The 23,573-nt window shown below is 45.1% G+C and overlaps 1 protein-coding gene across 3 annotated transcripts; it reads right to left on the bottom strand.

The window, feature by feature from the left end:
* Window positions 1–1,333: 1,333 nt before the first annotated feature.
* On the bottom strand, window positions 1,334–21,775 carry si:dkey-33c9.6 (active breakpoint cluster region-related protein). 3 transcript variants are annotated; one of them, XM_036548819.1, is made up of 23 exons: window positions 21,491–21,775; window positions 20,503–20,743; window positions 19,955–20,073; window positions 19,508–19,612; window positions 16,746–16,964; window positions 15,185–15,292; window positions 14,973–15,030; window positions 14,824–14,876; window positions 12,760–12,897; window positions 11,988–12,109; window positions 11,565–11,721; window positions 10,289–10,414; window positions 9,634–9,709; window positions 9,230–9,325; window positions 7,004–7,078; window positions 6,165–6,262; window positions 5,779–5,883; window positions 5,218–5,384; window positions 4,065–4,204; window positions 3,422–3,556; window positions 2,445–2,550; window positions 2,110–2,251; window positions 1,334–1,731 (listed from the first exon to the last, which is right to left on the bottom strand). In XM_036548819.1, the coding sequence occupies exons 2-23, from the start codon at window positions 20,558–20,560 to the stop codon at window positions 1,636–1,638; spliced, it is 2,499 nt and encodes an 832-aa protein (XP_036404712.1). In that variant the 5' UTR covers window positions 20,561–20,743; window positions 21,491–21,775; the 3' UTR covers window positions 1,334–1,635. The 3 variants fall into 3 exon arrangements, with proteins under 3 accessions (XP_036404712.1, XP_036404713.1, XP_036404714.1); XM_036548820.1 differs by having other exon boundaries at window positions 20,503–20,657; XM_036548821.1 differs by lacking the exon at window positions 20,503–20,743.
* Window positions 21,776–23,573: the final 1,798 nt, after the last annotated feature.

The following is a 23,573-nucleotide window of genomic DNA, read 5'->3' as shown; positions in this document are numbered from 1 at the left end:
TTAATTTAAGGTGCGACAGAATCATGAAATGCAATGCATTGCATATAATATAACGCTTAAGACAGTCCTTCTTATTTGATAGTAGATTAGTTGATTCGTGTTGGTAAATTATTTCCATTTAATGGGTTGACATGTATCACTTTAGTGCCCCTGCTTGCTTCTGGTGGGGGTGAGGTGTTAATAAATGAGACAGCAAGTAATGGATTTTATTATCTGTATAGTGTAGTTTTAAACTCCCATCGGAGAAATCTTACGTCTCCCTCCAACTCTGCCAAGCTTTTTCGCGTTCCCAGTTCGACTCCGGTACATCGGCCTAGATACAGCCCATCGTTCAGGTCTGTCTGCCACGACGGATATGTCGCGTCTGCAGCAAGCAGATGGAAACTCGCGGTTTTCGCTGGAGTTATCAAAGATGGGTGATTTACGGCTGCGACGCGTCCCTTTGTTTGCAGACGTCGTCTGGGCGCCGCCGGTTCACACACGACACCAGCGGGGACTTTCCTGGAGCCGGCGGAATGCGCGGCGGGATAGGGAGAGACGGCCGGGGCGCGGATTACGGATCAAACAGCGGATGGGCGGACGGTAACACAAGCCCCTCTCGCCCAGGTGGCGGCGGGAGCGGGGCGGGGGAAAAGGATACACCCAGCTGTGGGTCCCGCTTTGAAGTGCCGGTGCGTGTTTTCGTGAACCCGTCTTGTTGAACTTGAACCGTAACTGATTGGCTTTCAGTCGCCCCCCAGCCCCCATCATAACCGTGCAAATGAACATCTGTTCAGTTCGGCGTGTCGGACTTCCTCTCTCCCTCGCCTCTCTCCCCTCAGTTCCCACCCAACCCCTGGCCCAGATTTGCTCCAAAGTCCCACGCGGATTGGCTTCATCCCTGAATTATGAATGCGCTCCCATTTCCTACCTTCCAGAACACGAGTTTGTTAGGCTATTGTTTTGGTGAAGGACAAAGCCTTCTCTAAAAGGCATGTTGGTCTTTTTGTCTCAGATTTGTCCAGTGTCCTTCCGCCGCTTTTCAAATTCCCCTTATAGCCACACTTGCACTGCATTTGTTTTCCCATGCATCCTGAGAAATGGTCCTTTATCATACAGAAATTTTATAGACCTCATTGATTATTTATATGTAAAAGAACCACGATTAAAGTGTATGTGTACACAACAATGTCCAATTCATATGGAAGTGATCACAAATGAGGTCATTCACAGATGTTCATATATGCATCCTACACAAAAGGAAAAAAAACAGTAGAGAGGAGCCTTGGCTCGAAGCATCTTTAATCATGATCAATCATTGATGGAATGATGAACATAATTTGAATCATTTCAAGGCCACAAAGTTTGGTTTGGCCCTTACAGGGAACATCAGTAAATGCTTAATGCAGTCAGCCTCTTACTTCCCCAGGGATAAAAATGCAGAACGGAGAATTAATGTTTTGGAAAATTACTAAAATATCCTGCTGGACAGGCCTGGGTAATACAGCATCAGAACAGAAGACGTCATTAGAGGCTGAGGTTCATCAAACAATTTGAGGTACTTCTGCGAGCACCACTTTAATAAATATGTTTTTTTACACAGCATCAACAGTGGGTCCTGATTGGTCGACACAAAGGCCTCCCCTGCTGGTGACCTCACAAGTCTGTCCCCTCCTCTTCTGAGTCCAGGGGCATTGAGGTCAGAGGTGTTGGGAGATTGTTGCACTGAAGGTAGAAATAAACCACCTGGACCTGCACGCGTGCACATCCCCCCGCCCCACACACACACACAGAAAGAGAGAGAGAGAGACAGACAGACAGACAGAGAGACAGAGAGAGACACATTTAGGCAAATCCTAAAGGAAAGGATCCTGTCTAAAGGAAATACACTTGTCTATGTTTTGACATCTTAGTGCAGTCACTGGTTTGGGCTGATGAACTAAACTGATCTGTTGTCTCACACCTGGAACACCATTTAAAGTGCATGGAAATAACTTGGTTCCTTTTGGAGAGCTTCACCCTTCACTTGATCACTTTGAGGTATGTGTATCTCACACAGCATTGATCATAAATTTTCATAAATGAAAAAAACTTTTTCTTTTTTGTTCAGGGATCAGGAAACGGGCTCACCTGAACCACCACCTCCTGAGAGATGTCGACCCGTGGGCCGCACTGGCCCAGAACCACCTGTGGGGGGCGCACTAGGCTGGGACCAAACACTGTCGCCAAATTCATCAGGGACATTTTGTTGACCTCCTGTTTCTCTGCCACCCTGAGTCAGAGAAAAAAAGAAGAAGGGAGAGAGAGAAAGATGGAGAGAAAGAGAGAAAGGTAGTGGGGAGGAAAACAGCCAAATTATTTTGTAAATGCTGATTTATTTGTATTTTGTGTAATTTGGGAAAGACTGGTATTCATGATGACATACAATACATCTTAATGGGGTGGAAGGAGAGGGTGACACTGACCGTTTAAGGTGGTGCAGGAGGAAGAGGAAGGTGTTGCGGTTGACATCAGGGCAGGACTGAAGGATGGTCAGCATAGTCTCCAGTCTGGAGCTCATGTCAGGAATATCTGATTGAGAGCAGTTACAAGAGATGGTACATCACACAGTTACAGAGTTCTGATGGAGGACACAGTTACAGAGAGCTGGTACGGAACACAGAATTAGAATGCTGATACAGAGGACAGTTGTAGACTACAGGCTGGAAACATTCACTTTGCAGAAAACAAGTAGGGAACACATGACTGTATTGCTCAGACAAAAAACCACAAGGATATATAGCATAAACCATGAACACAGTTGTAGGGCACAGTTAGAGAACACAGTTATGGCAAACAGTTACAGATTCTTGACGTACAGTTCAGGTACACTAAGCAACCATACAGCAAGGGGCATAACCAAGGAACAGAGGTAAAGGACATTCAGATCTAGAGCACAGGTAGAGAACACCTAAAGGGTGTAGTTATACGCAGGTGCTGAATGGGGTATCTGGACTAGATTTCTTATTTATATCCTATCAATCCAGGAATTCAGTGACTCACTGGAAGAAGTGAAACCTTGCAGATTAACCCAATGTTATTATGAACTGGACAAATCTTGAATTAATCACACTTCAGACAAACATATGCTGCCTTACAGCTACATGTGTATATATGTGCATCAGTTGAGTATAGATTATGAGGATTAGCATGCTTGATGCTTGTGTAAGCTGTGTAATGGCATTAACACTGTATAGATTTTTTTGAACAATTTCTCTAAAATCAAGAATTAATTGATTCCTGATCAATGAATGGTCAATGAATGATCAATCAATCCTTCCCTCCTTCACAGGATATTAAGATTGTATTTCTTATGTCCTTCAGCGCTGTGGCCGGTGATAAGGCGATGGTATTAGCCAGTGAGAGCGCAGCAGCACCGCGGGGTGGTGGTCCGCAGGATTACCCAGGGCTGCGGCGAGGCTCTGGAAGCACTCCGCTGGGATGAGGGGCTCCGGGAGCTCCCTGAAATACAGCTTGAGTGCCCCGGAGACAGCGTTCACGTCCATCGCTCTCAGGCGGGACACAGCGTCGCGTGAATCTGCAGACAGAGCGTGTCCAACAACCAATCAATCCATCAAATTATGACCATATTTTGAAAGCACAATGCATGATGAGAATTGTTGCAGCGCTTTGAATACAGCGCAAAATGCATCGAGGGAATTGAAAAACTAGAAAACCCAAAGCAAACTGGGGAAAAAGTTTTCCTTGATTTCATGCAACTAAAAAACGGCAAATAAAAATGATTCCTAGTTCATTCTCATGTGCTCAATGGCTTTTTTGAATAGAAGCGTTAAAAAATAGAAAGGCAAAATGGCCATTCTCAACACACAGAGAAAATAACAGGGTAATAGTAAGGCAAAGTGTCTATGTTTTTGTCATAAAAACAAACACATGGTTCTCACTGGGTTAACTCATAGGGTAAGACTGGTTAGATTGATGTTTTTTTTTTCATAAAACACGTGGTTAACCCACTAGTGTTGTAGGCTGGGATAAAGTATTGATGTTTTTGTGTTAAAGACACACACACACACAGAGGGTTGACTCACTGGTATTGAAGGCAATCTTCAGCGTCTGGATGTCATTGGCAGCTCCAGAAATCCTGTAGATGCCCACTTCCTCCAGGCCTCTTCTCTCCACCTCCTCTGTACAGGAGCGCACGATGTGGGGCACCAGCACCCCCTCCTGCCTGCCGAGGGTGATGCGCTCAGTGAGCACAAGCGGGGGACAGGAGGGAAAAGCTCTGCTATGCAGGCGTGAATATGCACGTGCCCACCCACACGCATGCAAGTATTACAAACACACACGGTCACGCTCTCCCTCATACATTTCCACATCCTGCAAGTCTCTCCCACATGCGCAAACACTCTCACTCACACACACATTCACAAATTTACTCTCAGCTCTTGTTCCCTTTGTGGAAGTGTTTCCCACAATGGTGCAATACTACAAGAATGACACTAATAATTTAGTGTCATTGTGCTTACTTGCCAAACTTTACTGAATATTCTTTTTGTGAGTTGTTCTGGGTAAGAATTTCAGCTAAAGGAATAACTGTAATTGGAGGCACACAGACACAAACACACACACACACACATGCATCCAGAGCAAAGATTCAAATATCCCTCTCTCTCTCTCACACACACACACACACACACACACACACACGCGCCTTTGGCTGGCCAGTGTGAGAACCTCCTTCCCTTTTGCATCTCACTCTGTTGGTTTGCTGCTACAGGGGATCCAGTCTGTTCTGCTTTTTTATTTCTGGCAGAAGTTTTCATTTCAATCTGAGGAACTGTTTTACTTTCTGCTTCCCATAGTGAACAGCAGGGCCTGTTGTACCTCCTCTAGGCTACCAGTCACAGGTCATTTGACTAAAAATTTATATAAGGACTGAACATGTCTGAACACTGCAACTCCCTGCAGTCAGGAAAGCTGACCCATAAGTTTTTTAGGGTACACTTAAGAGAATCTTAATGACAGATGTCTGAGACATGGACACACAGATGAGATTTCTAATGCTTATATTAAAGGAGGATTTATGGGAAGTTTCCCTGTCCTGGGAATATAGCGCTGATGGGCAGCAGTATCTGCAATCAAGCTCTGTGTGTGTGTGTGTGTGTACACGCTAGGCACATCTAGGCAATCCTGAAGTAAGCAGCGTTGCAGCTTTGCAAGGCGGTTGGTGTGCAGACTCACTGTGCCAAGTCTCCAATCGGAACATTGAAGACTGGGTGCTGCTGGACAGAGGCAGAGCTGGGGGGGTCCAGGGGGTGTGGTGTGTACTTGAGGGACAGGTGCACCTCCACCTGGTTCATACACACTGTGGTCTTCTTCCACTTCTTCATAATCAAGGAGGGATCCAGCTGTGACACACACACACACAGCTATATTGCATATACTAGTTTGTATTAACAGGAGGTCAGAGTCATTCTCTCACATGTACTGACCCTAAATAAAGAGGGTAGTTATCTTACTAAGTAGCTATAGCAACGTGTTCTTCTTTTTCCTTTTTCCTCTCTGTATAATTATAGTGATGTGTACTTCCTTACCTCTATCTAGCTATAGAAAAGTGCATGTCTCTCACCTGTACATAGCTATAGTAAAGTGTACTCTTCTCACTTGTATATAGTTATACTAAAGTGCACGTCTTTCACCTGTATGTAGCCATAGTAAAGCAGTTCTTTCACGTGTATGTAGCTGTAGTAACGTGTAGTTCTCTCACCTATATGTAGCCATAGTAAAGTATGGTCCTCTCACCTGTATGGAGCTCCTGCCCTGGACACTCCATCTCTGGCCACTCTCTGTCTGTAGAACAGACAGCACCCTGAGACACCGTGCACCATCCACCTGCAAGGAGAACTCCTGCAAAACACACACATGTGCTGAGGGACTGCACACATACATGCTCTCACACACACTCTCTCTCTCTCACACACACACACACACACCCACGCAGGCACACATGTGTACGCACATACAAACGCACACATGCATGCATAAACACGTGTGTATTAAAATCGTGCTATGCACACACAGAGATGTTTTTGCAGTAGGTTTACAGGGTGACAAAGGAAGTACTGTGCCTGTGCAGACAGTAGGACACAGAGCAGTGCATTGTGGGAGAGAGCAGCCCACAGCCTCACCTCGTCCCACTGTGGCGTCAGGCTGCTGAGACACGGCCGAGTCTGGGCCTTGTTGTCGAAAAACTCGTATCCGTCCACTTCCAGGCAGACATAGAGACCTGGACACACAGGACAGACAGACAGGCAGACACAGACATGGCAACTTACATGGTTAAATAAAGGCCTAAGGAAAGTCAGTTGCTGGTGATGTGGTGCTGGGGTTTGTCCTGCAGATGGTGGTGTAGAGGTGTAGTTGAGATGGAAATACAGATGTCAAGCCTCTGACTACTACTGTGTTTGAGGGTTGGGTCCATGGTAAAATAGAGGAGTGGGGGTGTGGTCTGTGGTAGAGGTAGGAGAGAAGGGGTGTGGTCTGTGGAGGAGATAGGAGAGAAGGGGTGTGGTCTGTGGTAGAGATAGAGTGGGGGTGTGGTCTGTGGTAGAGGTAGGAGAGAAGGGGTGTGGTCTTTGGTAGAGATAGAGTGGGGGTATGGTCTGTGGTAGAGGTAGGAGAGAAGGGGTGTGGTCTGTGGAGGAGATAGGAGAGAAGGGGTGTGGTCTGTGGTAGAGATAGAGTGGGGGTATGGTCTGTGGTAGAGGTAGGAGAGAAGGGGTGTGGTCTGTGGAGGAGATAGGAGAGAAGGGGTGTGGTCTGTGGTAGAGATAGAGTGGAGGTGCGGTCTGTGGTAGAGATAGGAGAGTGGGGGTATGGTCTGTGGTAGAGATGGGGTTGTGGGGTGGAGTCTGTAGAGTGTGGTAATGAGGTGGGGTCTGTGTTGGAGAGGGTGGGGCAGAGACGCAGCAGGCCCCTCTGAAGTCATGGGACAGTGAGGGGGTGTGGACTCTGGGCAGAGACTCACTGGCAGGCTCCTGAAGGCCGCAGGCAGAGTGCACAGCCACACTGAGGGTCCCACACAGGCCCTGCTCCCCACAATCTGAAAGAGGCAGAGGGAGAAGGGTATTCATAACCTTTCATCACATCTCATCAACACTTCAATGCTCTGCGTATGAATGTTTGTTTTGCTTTGGTAAAATACACCAATGAAGCTCACTGAGATGAACTGAACTGGGTCAAAAGGCAAGAAGCGAGAGAAACAAGACAGAAGTCAAGAGAAGACAGAGGGGGAGATTCACCAAAGGAGAGAGCTGCATGAACCTGACAGCACAATCTGTCTTTGCCTATCACAGTGGGTAACATCAAAATGGCATCCAACTGTTATTAGTAGTAGTACTACTAGTAGTAGTGTTACAACTATTATCATCGTCATAATCGTTTCTGTTCTTTATTTTGACAGGCTGATGTCTTGTTCTATATTTTCTTGTTACTTGGGCAACATGTACTCTTGTAGTTCATGCCAATAGAGCATCTGAACTGAATTTAATTGACAGGGGATGAACTGAAGGTGGGGGGGGGGGGGGGGGGGGGTAGTAGAGTGAAGGGGTGGGGTGGAGAGGGAGTGAGAGAAACAGAGAGGAAGCAAGAAAGAGAAGTAAATTACACTGCAACTTCAAAATGGAGACATACAGAACTAGAACTCCTTTGTTCAGCACTTAAAAACTTTTCTTTGGGTAACCTCAACCATCATCTTTTAACATTCCTAGTGTGCCTCTTTGATGTAGGCTGACAGGCATCCAGACCTCTTTAACCAAATTGAGAACCCTTAGTGCTGAGGGTGATAGCCAGAGTCACTTTGATTCTCCTATTGATGAACATAGCCAACAGGCAAAACTGTAGGCTCCCCATGCCCCACTCCCCTGACCCAAGCGTGCCTGTGGACCAGATGGCAGCTTCAATGAAAAGCATAAATATATCAACGAATCTCAGTAGACCATATTCAAAATTCAGAACTCAAATTTCAAAGGAAGTTGTTCAAAATTCCCCTGGGTGCAGGTACCTTACTGACATCTGGAATGAACATAAGACTGCAATGTTTCAAAAATATAAAAGCATTTCACCTGCTGTGACCCGTTGCTGCTCTCATTTGCAAGGGTAGGAATCCAGGAGCTAATTGTCTACAAATTATAAAGCCTATGGACACTGTGCACAGCATTGGCATGAAACTAGATTTAGCATGATGATTTAAACAGCTTGTGTGTTTTGTGCACATGTTATCATTCGGCAGTAGCTGTGCGCAAGTTGTTGAAGTCGTCGCACATGAAGTGACCAGAAATGACTGAAGAGCAAAATTCAGGGGCCTATGAATTAGCAAGGTTATGTCGCTGGTGTATAAAACTCCTAGTCGTCAGTCAGGGCTTTTCTATGACATAATTTCAGTCTAGTTTTTCAGGGCTAAGCTAATAGAAAGACCCTTCTATACCACAACCTCCCTCCCCCTGCCTTCTAATAACCATCTGTATAAATGGTTCAACTGTATTTACTCTAATCCCTTTTAATTTGTGCCTGATGGAGAATTGCAAGGGCTGTAAAGCTATTCAGATTTAAATTTGAGAGGAAGAAACAAACACAGGCAATTTTTTACAGTTCCCTGACTTCGCAATCACAATGCTCCGATCAGAGTGCCTCACCTCCGCAAAGAACAAGAACGATAACGCTATACTGCAGAAATCATAACTATGCTGATAACGCGAGATAACAAGGATAAACGTGCAGTACGGCCCTCTTTTGACTTGAAGAAACGTTTCATTTCAATGAGACTGAGAGCAGCGGCAGGTGCAGATATTAGTGTTTGAGCCATGGTGAGCAGTGATAAAGAGAGGCAATGCAAATTAGAGCGGACTCACCACAGAAAAGTGTGAAAGACACAAGAATGAGAAAGAGAGAGAGAGCGGACTCACCACAGAAAAATGTGAAAGACACAAGAATGAGAAAGAGAGAGAGACTTGGGTATCCTTCCTTTAACCATGAAAAAGACTGTCAACAAATTTACATAGTTCCCTTCATCCTCGTTTAAATAAAATATAATACATGTATTACAAAATGTATAAATAAAAACAAATTAACAAATTAACATAACAAAATAAAGAAACACAAAACAGCCAAAATAACCAACATATTAGAGAGAGAGAGAGAGAGAGAGAGGGAGAGAGAGCGAAAGAGAGAGAGGGAGGAAGAGAGAGAACCTCACCAGGCAATAGGCTTTGGAGATGAGGATGCTGGGTCATTCTCAGTTTAACACAGGAGTTGGTGAGGGTCAGCAAATCTGGAGGAATGGTTTCTAAGCCTGTCATCATCACACACACACACACACACACACACACACACACACACATGTAAACATATTAGATGAAGAACTATATACACTCTTGCATTGTCAAATGAAGTGCCTCTGGCCTTGTGGCCACTTCCAGCTTTCTATTGGCTCTCACGCCTTCTCTCTGACTGGGCTGACTCTCTCCCCAGTCTTGTTCCATCTTTCTTTTTCTACCAAAAAAGCACGTCTCCACTTCATGCTACACTCTACAGCTGCCCCATGGGCTGCTGCCCCGCCCTGTAGTTTCACGCTCTGCAGCCATGTCCACCAGCACTCACTGTCTCCTCTCAGCTTGTCAATGGCCTCTCTCCACTCCTCCAGCTCATACAGCGAAGACAGCATGAGGGTGTGGCTCTGTGGGACGGCAGGGGACATGGAGAGGGGCGTGAGCCAATGTGCCATAACTGCTCTCCGTGTTTAAAGCAGACAGATAAATGACCACATTATCCTGCTGTCAATCTCAATCAGTGTTTTAACTGCACTCTGTCCTTCGGTCAGTCTGAATATTAGTATATCGATACTATATTATCGAATTGTGCAGTGTTGCCAGGTGACTAAATAGCCATTGCATTGTGTCAGTGTGAGTGTAAAGTCAGTGAGTTTTGGACCAGCACAATATGAAGTCAGTGTGAGCACTGAGCCAATATTAGTCTTAATTCAGTTTCAAGCACTGAGCAGTGTGAGTGTTGAGTCAGCACAGAGTGTTGGCTCAATGCTCAGCACGGAGCCAGAGAAAGTCATTAGTTAGTGAGCGTATTCAGTCAGTGAGAGTTTTCCATTGGTATGAGTGTTAAGTCAGTACAAAATGCTGAATCAGCGCAGAGTTTTACAATGGTGTCAGTATTGAGTCAGGACAGTGTGTTAAGCTAGTAAGAGTGCTGAGTCTGTACAGAGAGTTGAGTCACTGTCAGTGTTGACTTGTGGAGGCCTCACCTTTCCGCTGGAGCTGTGCAATTCGAGAGGGAGGACAGGGGTGTTTGTGGACAGCCAGTGCTCAATTTGCTGCATCTTCCTGCGGCTGCGATCCAGGGTACGGGCTGCCACCCCTTTGCCCCCTTTCTGACACACCCACAAACAGACAGATATTCTTATATTACTGACCTGACACATTACTACTTACACATGTCAAGTAATGGCAATAGTAAAACAGACACTTGGACAAGGTTGTGGACATGAGTATGTATGGAGGTAAATATGTTGCAAAATGCAAGAGCTTGCAGGCTTGATTTTGAGAACTTGTTGAATACGATGTGAGAACTTGTAGAACAAAAATGTGAACTCGTATGTTTAAATTTTCACTTGTAGAAAAAACGTGAACTTGTATGTTGAAATTTACACTCATAGAAAATATTCATGCACCTGTGTTCTGAATGTGAGCTTTTAATCCAACATTTACTCATATTTATTGTTTTCCACTTAAGTCCATTTTCCATTTTACAACCACAACTTGCTTGTGGACTCAAGTAAACTCAAGTAAAAAAAAATAAATATGAGTAAATGTTGGATTACAAGTTTGCAGCTGTCATTGTATTTATGTAAATATCAATCTACACATTTGTGAATATTTTTTCTGTGACTTCACATTGAGAACACGGGAGTGTGAATATTTTCTATGAGTGTAAATTTCAACATACAAGTTCACATTTTTTCTGCAAGTGAAAATTTCAACATACAAGTTCACATTTTTGTTCTACAAGTTCTCACATCGTATTCTACAACTTCTCAAAATCAAGCCTACAAGCTCTTGCATTTTGCAACATATTTACCTTCATAATATGCATACACACATGTACAAACACACATTATTAACGTTATTGGCATTTAGTAGACACTCTTATTCAGAGCAACTTACAGACATTACAGGTTTTTTACATGTTACCCATTTATACAGCTGGATATTTGCTGAGGCAATTCTGGGTTAAGTACCTGGCTCAAGGGTACAACAGCAGTGCATCAGCAGGGAATCAACCCAGAAACCTTTTGGTTACAAGACCTGCTCCTTAGCCACTATGCTACAATGCACACACTGCATATGCACCACACACACACACACACACACACACACACACACACACACACACACACACACACACACACACACACACACACACACACACACACACACACACACACACACACACACACACGAACACTCATCCATAGACACGCATGCACACAGACACGCACACACACGGTAGGTGGTTCTGACCCCCTGTTGTTTGTGCTCCTGTCTCAGCTGGAACATCTTGGTCCTCATGGTACTGATCCGGTACTGTAGTTCTACGGAGCGCTCCTGCTCTGACCCCCAGCACAGCTTCAACCCAGCCAATGGCAGGTACCAAACAAACCGGTAATGAGTCTGCTTCCTGAGAGACACGCACACATGTGCACACACACACACACACACAGAGGAACAAACACACACCATAAGATATGCACAAACACGAACAAGAAAACACACAAACACACATACACAGATGCACACACAACACAAATACAAACACACAGAAACACACAAGTACACACATTAACACACATCAGTTAGTCACTAAGACAGTGGATTCCAATCAGTGGGTCCTGATGGCGCTGCTAGCTCCAATGATGACATCATAGCAGTGAGAGGTGAGATTACCCCACTGAGGCTCCCTTCATCTTGGTACAGAGCAGCAGGTCAGTGTACAGGAAGAGGTGCCGCAGACTCCGCCCACTCTCGCACACATCCACCACAAACCCATCCCGTATCAGTTGGCGTCTCTACAACAGAAAAAGAGGGCTACTTTAGACTGGAGGGCTCTCTGCATCACACAGAGGACTACTTGTGTGTTGCTTGAGTGTGTGTGTGTATGTTGGGGGGGGGGGGGGGGGTTTAGCATGATATAGGATACTCTATGTGTGTATTTTGTGTCTATATATAAATGTATCTGTTAATTATTTCCTTAAATGTACTGTCCTTAACAAGTATTTACTGTTATATGTTATAGTGATAATGCTGTATGTATATTTGCATTACTTTGACCTGAAATATACTGTCATGCTAATACAGCCTTTTGAAATGAATTGAGCTAAGTGTCTTTTTGTGCACATGATTGTGTGTATGAGTGTGTGTGTGTGTGTGTGTGTGTGTGTGTGTGTGTGTGTGTGTGTGTGTGCGCGCGTGAGTGTGTGTGTGTGTGTGTGTGTGTGTGTGTGTGTTTGTGTGTGTGTGTGTGTGTATGTGCGCGTGTGCGCGTGAGTGTGTGTGTGTGTGTGTATGTGTGTGTTTGTGTGTGTGTGTGTGTGTGTGTGTGTGTGTGTGTGTATGTGTGTGTTTGTGTGTGTGTGTGTGTGTGTGTGTGTGTGTGTGTGTGTGTATGTGTGTGTTTGTGTGTGTGTGTGTGTGTTATACTGTGTTTTGTGTTCTTCACCATGCCCGTGCTTAGTGTGACGGCTCTCTTGCGCTGTGACTCCTCGTTGACTCCGGACAGGAAGCTGCTGGAGATGCGCAGGGCCTCCTGGAGTTGGGCGTGGTCCGGATGATCCTCGGGGGTGTGCTTCAGCAGGTCCTTCATTGGTGGGGGGAGAGGGGTGCACAACCAGAATCCAAAGTAAAAACACTGTGTCTACGAATGCATTTTCACTTACATTTACATTTGTTCATTTGGTAGATGCCTTTATCCAAAGTGACTTACAAGTGAGGTAGAGTACATGAATGCATGAATGAGTCATTGTGTGCACAGGTGAGTTTGTGAGTGAGTGGGCAAGTGAGATTATGCTAGTGTGTGTGTGTTACTTAATGAATGAGTGGTGATTGTTTTGGTTTTTTTAATGCTTATGAAGAAATTCCAGCAAAAGAACAAAAAACTGAATTTGTGAAAAGATGAAAAATTTAGAATCTTGTTTTAGCAAGATTCAACCAAAACCCACCAGACAACCTGGATACTACATGAGAAGCTGGATGACAAACCACAGGCCTTTGTATTAGGCAATGCTTGTAGGCCTGATAGCATCAGTACAAACATGCTAAAACAAAACAGATGAAGGCTGCAGATGGGTCACATGCTTCAATCACATACTGAAAGCTTGATCATTTCCAGAGATCTGGAATCAATGGCTAATGAAACCAATATATAAAAAGGAGACAAATTAGACCTCCAGCAACTACCACAACATCTGTGTGAACCATGACATGAGCAAGGTTTTATGCCATATAATTAACTCCCGGAAACTGGCCTTCCTTTCTGTATGCAATGTATTGAGTAAGAGTCAGGTTGGCTTTAGTCCAAACCACCATACATCTGATCACACTAACTCCATATGCACACTCTTAATCAAACATGTCTACCAAACTAGTAAAGGAACAATAATTCCCTTGCTGTGTAGACTTTTAAAAAAACATTTGATTCACTTGGGTATGAGGTTCTTATTCTTTTGCAAGGTATTTCAGTAATGGGGGGGGGGGGGGGCAAGGTAGAATTTGATCTTCAATATCCACATCAAAGCACTGGCCATGAAGTGAGAGAAGCCTGCTGGCCCTGGACGCACTCTGCATGACACTGAAGTCAGAGCCCTGCTCTGTGCAGATGACCTGGGTCTGCTGTCTCCTCCACAGAAAAGCCAGTACTGCCTAACCTGAGCCCTGACAGTAAATATGACGACATGCGATTCACGATAATTCAGACAAAAGCTGAATCTTGGGGAAATAAGTACCCTTTTAACCTGGGCAATTTTACTGTAGAGCATACCACTCTAGCATACCTGGATCTAACCTGGTGAAGAATGCATTAAACGAGAATGCATGCAGGACCACAATTTAACACATGACATATTTTTCAGGTTATCACTACCACCCCAATAAGTGCCCAGAGGGACGCAAAGAGAGACAGCAGCCTGTACTTCAGAAATGAGAGGGTTGTATTTGATCAGTTGCATCACTAGCGTGATACCTTTGGTTACTATGATTGCTGATTATGAATGTAACCCCTTTGTGTCATAAATATATCATGTCAATGTTTATACTGCATGTGTGCATATACTGTTTTATTTGCACTGCATACACTTAGCATTGCATGTGAATGCCTTGGCAATAGTAATTTCATTTGTCTCACCAATAAAGCACCATCAAATTCAATTTATCTGAGCAAGTGTGTGTAAGTTTGTGACTGAGTGAGTCAGTATGTGAGCGGGTGCGCTTGTACTAGTGTGTGAGTGTGTTAATGTGTGGGTTAGTGAGTACAAATGCATGTGTTGATGAATGAACAAATTAGTGAGTTGAGCGAGTGTGTGAGTGATTGGGTGAGCGCGTAACTGAGTGAATAATTCAATGAGTAAGGTGGTGGATGAGCGAGTGAATTAGTGAGTTAGTGGATGAGTAAGTGGGTGGGTTAGTGAGTTAGTGGATGAGTGAGAGAGAGAGTGAGTGACAGAATGAGGCAGTGATGGCAGTGAGGAGCTGTCTCTGTGTGGTTGTGTGGGAGTGTGGCGGCTCTTACATGAAGCACCAGTGTGGTCTTAGTAACACGGTCCAAAGGCTTATACAGAAGCGCTGAGGGAGAGAAAGAACATATGTCTCACAGAGGGGTCAATCTTTGCATCAGGACATCACTGTGCCTCAGAGAGAGAGAAAATCAGCTTCTCTTACCTTCAAATGTGTATTTAGTCCTGCAGTTGTCAGCTCCTTTGATGGAAGACATCATGCTCTTTAAAGAGAGACAAGTGCATGAATAATCCCACAGTGCCCCAAATGTAAATGATTATTCCTTCCTGCCCTGTTTCTGGCAGCCTGTCCAATTGGACATGCCTGTAATCCTATAATTAGGGAATGGTGGAGATCCACAGCACTGTAGCACTCACCTCTGCCAGTGTCCTGAAGCGCTGGTCTGACTGAGTGCACCTTCTCACAATCTCCACCGCACTCTCGTAGTTGTCGATGAAGCCACGGTATGCTCCTAACTGGCTGACCTGGGTGTCACACGACCACATCACAGCCAATCAGACGAACGCAGGCCGCTAAGTTGAATCTGGACTGACCAGTTGAATATACCATCAAGCAGGGGCTTTAGTACACAATACAAATATCGCAAAGGCCAAGCATTCTGAGAGACTGCATGCAGGAAGCCAATGTACAGGCTGTACAACCCGTGGTTTTGACAGCCCCCCTGTGTGCTTTCTATCTGTAAACCCCTCTCCTGCAAAGGCTTGTTTGCTTGCTGTATCAAGCTTTTCTCACAAGGACACCAGTCACAAAGTGCAGTAACAAGTGGGTGCCATTAATTCAGAACTCTGTCTCTGCTTTTCTCTCTTTCAGACGCACATACACAGACATTTTCTCTCACACATACGCACAAGTGCCACAACTGAAACGTGAAAACAGCTCTACGCTGCCACACCTATACACACACACAAGCCCCCGCACACTGCCCTGTGGTTAAATGACAGTTGAAACAGAGGGCGAGAGAGGGCAGTTTTGCTGGTAATGACATACATAGATGCAAAGTTTCCAGTTCCCAGACCTTGCCTCTGTAAATATCTGCTCAAAATCAGCTATCAAGATCTCAGGCCTCATGCTCCATCTATACTAGCTGTACCATAAGCTCTACTTACAGGGCAACTACAGCTGAGTCACTTAAATTTAGAAATAAAAACCCTTCTCCTATTCTAATTTGACTCCACACCAGCAAACTAACACATTGTATGCACTTTTAGTTTACTCGCTAGGCAGCATGTTTTTTTTCTGCTTTTTTGATAACCTAACTGTTGTTGGTCATCAGTGCATTCAGGTCTGTAATCTGTGACTGACTGCAGAAAGATCTGCTAGGCAGTGCTCGAGAAACAGGAAGTTGCTGGGAGTGGTCTGTGATGGTCATAACTGGCAGCTCAACGAAGCAGCGAGAGCTGCCTTCCATAAACTGAAACACTGCGAAAGTATGACATTTTGTAACCTTTTTTTCTCTGTTCACAGTTCCTTGCATGACTGCAATATGCTGCAACCAAGAGCATCAACAACAGCTTCAGAGCCCAGTCTTATATCAAGGTGTGCAAGAAATAATAACTGAATTCCACGGAATTCAGACAGTCTGGGAAAGTGCACCCAGGAATCACAGAAAGCAGACTGCTGTTTCTACCTCATACCTTTAATTTCATTCACTGCAGATTAAATGCCTCACCTATTTTCAAAACATAAATCATCATAAATTAAAGAGGATTACATTAGGAGGGTTACTCCACCAGTGTAGTTTGAAGCTCACATCCGCTATTCGCGGAGCTGATGCAAGACAGTTTTTTCTCATTCACTGACAGTTCACTAACACCGTCCAGACAGCCAATGACTGTCATTCATGCTGTGACAGGTCAGTGTTGTGTGAGTGACAGCGTAGTGCTCTATGCAATTGGGGAGAGGGAGACCAATACCCACCATCCTGAGGAACAGGTCTCCCACAGGGGGCGGCTGTGAGCCCCCCAGCTCCAGACCGGGCGTCTGCCCCTGCTGGGGTTCGAGCCTGGTACTCAAACCCGTGTAGAACTCGTGGTGCAGGTCACGCAGCTCAGGCACCTGGAAGAACACTGTCTGCACCTGCTGGCTGGTAAGCACCGGCTGGGACGTGCCGGCTGCGGCCTTCAGGGCCTTCATGGGCTGCAGGAATGGACAGGGAGAGGGAGAGAGAGGGAAGGAGAGAGTGAGTGAATGAGTGGGAGAGAGAGAGAGAGAGCGAGAGGGGTTTGGGGAGAGAAGTCAAAAGAGGAAGACAGAGATGGGGGAGACAGAGATGGGGGGAAAGAGACAGAAAGAAGGAGTGAAAGTAGGAGAGATGGAAAGAGAAAGTGAGAGAAAGGCATGAACAGAGAAAGAGAAGCAGAGAGAGAGAAAGATGAAGAGAGAGGTGAAGGAGAGAGAAAAAGAGCAGGGGAAATGGGGAAAGACAGTGTGAGGCAGAGAAAGAAAGACAGATTGAGTGATTATTAATGATTATTAATATTTTATTTTTTCTGATTTCAATTTTACTACTGGCATTTCATTAAATAACTGCATTGGCAACATTCTGTTTTCAACAATCATGCCAATAAAGCACATGTGAATTTGAATCTCTGGAGCAAGCCAAGCTTGCTCTGCTGTCCAAGGAGACAGACCCTTGCCTGTATACACAGACATAGTTGCTATATGCCTTATGGTGTTAATGCACCAACGTAAAGTCATGGCAGATGTGAAATAACCTACTTTCTTATTTTTCAGAAACGGCCTTCCGGCAACAAATGATTTGAGAACATTTTCTCTGTTCTTATCTACAGGAGAGATTGTTGCGAGATTCACGTGTAACGATGCGTGGAGCAGGCGTTGCAGTTAGAGGAGGACTTCTCATTGCTTCACTTCCTAACATCCACTCTCTCGCTTCGAACCCGGTTCTTGCATGAGCTTGCATAGATGGGGAAGTGATTTTCTGAGTGTCAAACGAATTGCGGCGTTTGACCTTATAAGCGTACAGGGGGAAGTGGAACAAAGAAGTATGGGGGCGATATAAGCATCTGCACGGGCTGTAGGCGTTAATTGTTAAATAAAATGTAAATTTCCAGGTTTTGTTGCTGAGAAATGCCGTAAAAAGGCGAGTTCGCCTCTATTTGAACGGGTCCGTAAATCGTTATCTCTCGCGTTTTGCGTATACACACGCTGTGCAGGAGTCGCACACTGACGCGCTCGAAAGGCTCGAAAAACAACTGCGCATCTTGAAGTAGTCGGAAGGCTGTCTATAGAAAAATGCACTGTGTTATGGACAAGGGACGCTTCCTGTTTTCTTCAATAACTCCAATGAAATGCTCGGGCAGGTTTGCTCGACTAGACGAAAAGAATTCTGGGGTCACATAAGGTACTTCACATCGCTCAGTCCCTATTTGTCTCTATTTGATAAGTTTCATACAACAATTTTTTTAATTTGACAGGTCTTAAAAATTGAATAGTAGCACACACACACACACACAGACCATTCTGTGTAAACAGGTTTTTGTAACTCAGCTTTACATAACGATTGGACATCTAAATGGATGTCTAGCTCAGAATAATTGTTGTGAGGGAAGGAAACGAATCTTAAGATGAAAGGCGGAAAGCTGCATTACCCCTTTATCAGCTCATTCTGCAGGCATCTTGAGGGCAGCAGTATGGTGCAAGGCCAAAGAGCAGGGCTCGAAACCCAAAGATTGTAGGTTTGATTCCTAGGCAGGGTAGTGCTGTTGAAGCTGAGGTGCCTCGTTAAATATCCGGTTGTATAAATCGAAAACATGTATGTAATCGATAACTGTATGTTGTAAGCGAGGCATGTTGTATGTGCGAGGTGAACACAGTGTGCTGTTTCCTGATGGTAACACCATCTGGTGCAGTTCTAGGGACCAACGCCTCAGATCAGATCTGCTGAACCCCTAACCTTCCAGAACTCAAAGGTCTCCAAAAAACGATCGATGTCACACTTTCATAGTGTCACAGAATGTGTGTCAGGGCTTTTTTTTTGACCAGTGGTGGACCATTTTGGTTTAATACAGTTCCTATTTTTAGCAGAATGGTGCCACAGACACGCTAAGCGAAATCAGGCTGCTATGTGGGGCTCGGACTTTCCGTTTCCCAACTCTCACAGACCACACAGTGTCTGCGCGTGACGTTAGCGGAGCGCAAAGTAGCACCTTTACCCCGGGTTTGCTTCTCTGCGCCGCCGGATCAGCCTCCATGGGGCCAGTGCGAGATTTCTGGCGGGCGAGCGTTTGTGGAATGGCACCGCGCAATTGGGAAATTCATTTCTTTCCTCATGGAAAGTTTATGGCTTGAGCTTTTTTCATTTTGAAGAAAAAAAATAAATAAAAATGTCCATTTGGTTTGATAATATCGCAGCTCTTTATGTTTGCAGCCCAGATCAGATTGTCTTGATAAGCATCCACTGATATTGCATGGGAAGGTCACTGTTGCGGTGTGCATTTTGACGCATCTGTGTGTGTCTGTACATTCAAGATGATTCAGTGAGGTTTACAGCTGTGATGAGAGGTGTGAAAATATACATACAATGGTGACAAAAGACCCCATAACTAAAATAAGTATTAACAGCTGATAAGCTCGCAATGTAGATATAACATGGGAGGGATATATAATGCGTGTGAGTGAGAGTGTGTGTGCGCGTGTGCGTGTGGACGCCCCCCTCTTACTGTGAGCAGCGTCTCCAGCTCGCTGAGGTACAGGTGCTCACTGCTCAGGATGCTCTTAAGGACGACCATCCTCCGCTCCAGCATCACCTCAGGGGCCCAGTTCGTCTGAAACAGCGCCATGGCAACAGACGCATCACTGAAACAGCTCTCCAGAAGCTGCTGCAACCATCAAACCTAGGCTGATGACTCATCAACGAGCAAGTACACCATTCTGATAACTCATCGCTGAGTAAATGAACCATTCTTGCAACTCATCAATAAGTGAGTGCATCTTTCTGATAACTAACCAATAAGTGATTGAGCCAATCTGATCACCCACCGATGAGTGACTGTACCTGTCTGATGACATGCTGATAAGTGAGAGCAAAGCTGTGATAACTACTGCATGGAAGACAGCGCCACACTGATGACTCACTGGTGAGCAGAGCGATGAGTCTGGCAACTCACCGGTGTGTCGGGGAGGTCGATGCTCTCAGTGTGGAGCGGGCTGGTGACGAAGGCCTCTTCAGGGTCCACCTCGAACACGTCCTCGATCAGATTAGGCTCCATCTCCCTCTCTGCCTTCACTGCCACACAACAAAGAGGGACATTGGAGAACAACTGAGCTCAAAGAATGCCCTCATTGGGGTGCTGCCCCGTACACAGAGAAGGACAGACAGACTTTAAGTGAACCCTTCATCATATCTAGTTTCACCCCAGTAACCCCCCCCCCACCCCCACACACACACACACACACACACACACACACACACACACACACACACACTCACTCACTCACTCACAGCTCGCACATTTTTCTGACAGCTGCTTGTTTCTTCATTCATAAGGTCAAAGTCCTGTTGACTGACAGATGTAGATTTGTATGTACCTGCATCTCCACGTTGTCTGATTGCTTTGTATTTGCTGTTTTGCCAGCCCCGTGGTCGTTTCTGTAAATACGCACGGGATCCCTATTAGCTGAAATGATGAAATACAGTTTAAGTAAACTCGCGTACCAGTGATGCCGCTGATCTGCGTCTGCAGGTAGTTCATGGCTTCTTCATAGACCTCCATCACGCTGAGCAGCCGTGGCTACACCTGGGGACGCGTCTGGGACGCGGAGATTACGTGGGGCTGAGGAGCTGGGCGCAGGGAGGATATCACGACCGTACTAGAAGAAGCGCAGGCGTAAGAGAGACGGCTATGATCGCACTTTCCGTTGAATGGGACTTCAGAGCTTCGGTTCTGAGCCTACACCTGAAGCGTAACAGCAAAGATGAATGAAGTGCAGTCGGAATCCGTTCTGGATGAAAACTGTTTCATTGCAAAGTCCCCCAACTCCTGCAGTTTGTTTTGCCATACAACCTCCTTCTTCTAGCAAGGCAATAGCAGAGAAGATGAGGCAAGAGAGACTGCATAATTACAGACCTCTAAGATAGGAATAGAGAATCTTACAATCTTATGATCTTATGACATTTACTATGTTAATTCCCTGAAACTCTTCAATAAACGTAAATTTAACAGAGGAGGGTAAAATCATAATTATGTATTATTAGGGGTTTTGGGTAGTATAGCGTACAGATTTACAAGGTTACGCCAACAAGTCGATGTTAAATATGACCAAGATATAACCTTGTGCACATGGGTTCTCTCGGGTTGTCTTCAATACGCAGCAGCAATTACAAATTGCAACGGCGAAACAGCGAGGTAATCGCAAATTATCCCGTCGGTTAACTCCTTATCGAAGGGAAACACCAGAAGGTGTGACTAATTCTAGCCGTTTAACCGCTAATCAACTGGCGATATAAAAAGACGGGAGTTCAAAAAGATGGTGATTTCGTCTCATCCGAATGAGGACGTCAGTCTCGAAGCGTGTTAAAAGCGGTGCCGTGTTCTATCTGTGGCCGTAAAACAAATGTCATCGCCGGTCCGCAGCTTTATGTCCGATTTTACCGCAACGACAGCTGCCCTTACCAAAGGAAAGAATGCCAAAATTCTACATACCGAATCTTCAGAGATGTTGCCTTGCAGAAATCCAGTGAATCCCAACCTCACGCTGCCCAAACGGACCAGTGGCAATAAACTGAAATGACTTCTTGCGCATTGTCCACTTCAAACCATTTCGCTTGTCCTGTCGCTCCACTTAATACAAAAAAGTAATTTCAGAATTAACAACTTGAATTGCCCATAAAAAAATAACGTTCAAATACACAGACACATTTTCGGCAAGATCCACAAAGATCTGACCGTTTGGAGGACAGCGGACTTTCGTTCACCAGCCACACGCTTTTTGCCAGACCGTCTGAAACAGCCTAACTTGCATTTCATTCGACTGAGAAAAGAGAGAAGAAAAAAAAAACACACACACAAAGGCACGAGGGAAACCGTTGTACTTCCTGTTTCTGTGACAATAAAAATAGTTAATGCAAGAGTGATGCTTTAGAGAGAGTAAGGGATTGTCGTTTTTTTATACGTTTTAGACTTTTATACGTTTTTCCTTTTAGACTTCTTTCTTTTTGGAAACGGACTGTTAAATGCTATCACTGAAGGAGCTGATTAGACTGAATGAATTGTGGGTCCGTCGTGCTTAAGCATACAATAGAGTTCACAAGTTGACAGCGAGCGCCACGCATTGGTTTACCAAAATGCTTCCCATCACACGCCGCTAACCGTACATCAGACAGTACAGGAAGCGCACAGCACGTACGGTCCGCGCACTCTCTGTCTCAGAGAATCTGACTCGACTGTGGTTTTCTCACCACCCTGCGCGATTTGACTAGTTCAGTGGGGCAATTTCATTTGTACCACACTAAAAATTAATGGCAGTTCGTTTGGTTAGAATAATTAAGTTTCTATTTAAAGTGACTTTCTCCACAGGTGCGCTTAACAGACCAATGAATTCAATCGTAAACAGCATTGCAGGACTCCCGTTGCCGCGCTGAATCGGAAAAGTAATTGCTGTTTTATTCCATTATATACTAATTGGAAATGCCTCTATGTTATGTAGATGTTTTTATATAACTGTTACAATGACGCACCTTCATTGAAGTCCGAATGGTTATGTAACACTGCCATCTAATGTTGTAATTGGGTAAACACGTTGTTGGGGTAGTCAGACAATTAAATGGCCTATGGGTTGCACGATGAAATTGTCAAAGCAAAGACACTCCTGTATTCCTGAAGTAAAATGAAATCCCCCGCGCAATGACAATCTCGCTCCAACCTTCTCATGTAAAGGTATGCAGACGACATGGCTTTAGTTGAATGTCTGGGTGTCAAATCTAAATGTATTTTCAGTAAATAAAAAACGTTTTCCGTGGTTTCGGGACAGGTTTATATCTTCGTGTCAACAATAACAAAGATATGAGAAATGATTAAGGCAAGGTAGAGCACTGGTGAATGGACGAACGGTGGAGCAGGCTTAATGTAAATACCTGGGGGTAATTTTAGAAAATCAAGAATGTCAGGAGATCAAAAACCTGGACCTCACCAAAACACCGACTACATCTATCAGGCCAAGTGTTTCATCAGATTGGATTCCTCCATCAGCACCGGTTAGGGTTATGGTTTGGTCAGAGCGTGGGATAGAGTTTTGCTTGGATGACTCCTAGCGACAGTAGAAAGAACGACGTAACTCACGTAGGACAGCGCGTAAAAGTGGACAATATGCGCAGCCCAGCCCCGCCCCGCCCCAAGGACACCAGGCCAAGGTGAGTGGGATAACGGTCTTTATTTTACAAAAAGGGAGAAAAAAATTACAGGTAAATTCATGAGACGCTCGTATGATTCCCGCCCGCAGCTGTTCCCCTTGCCCTGCTACCAACTTCTGTCCTCCCCTTCCCAGACCCATATAGCAGGTGCGCAACCCCACACACCGCACACTCCCTCCACACACGTGCCCCACTGCAATACACTCCGTGATCTGGCGCACCCCGCCACGGGGGGAGAGAGAGAGAACCGCTTATAATTTGTTGCTAATTTCCCTAATTAGCAACAAATTATGCATCTGTCGGGAGTGGACATGCCCAGCCCCAGTCCTACCTTGTGTATAACACTTACACTTGAGTCATAGCCTAGTTTTATGTGT

This window comes from Megalops cyprinoides, chromosome 16, assembly GCF_013368585.1.
Source record: "Megalops cyprinoides isolate fMegCyp1 chromosome 16, fMegCyp1.pri, whole genome shotgun sequence".
In the NCBI taxonomy this organism is placed as follows: domain Eukaryota; kingdom Metazoa; phylum Chordata; class Actinopteri; order Elopiformes; family Megalopidae; genus Megalops; species Megalops cyprinoides.
Note: the sequence above shows the minus strand (reverse complement) of the source record. Positions and strands in the feature narration are given on the sequence as shown.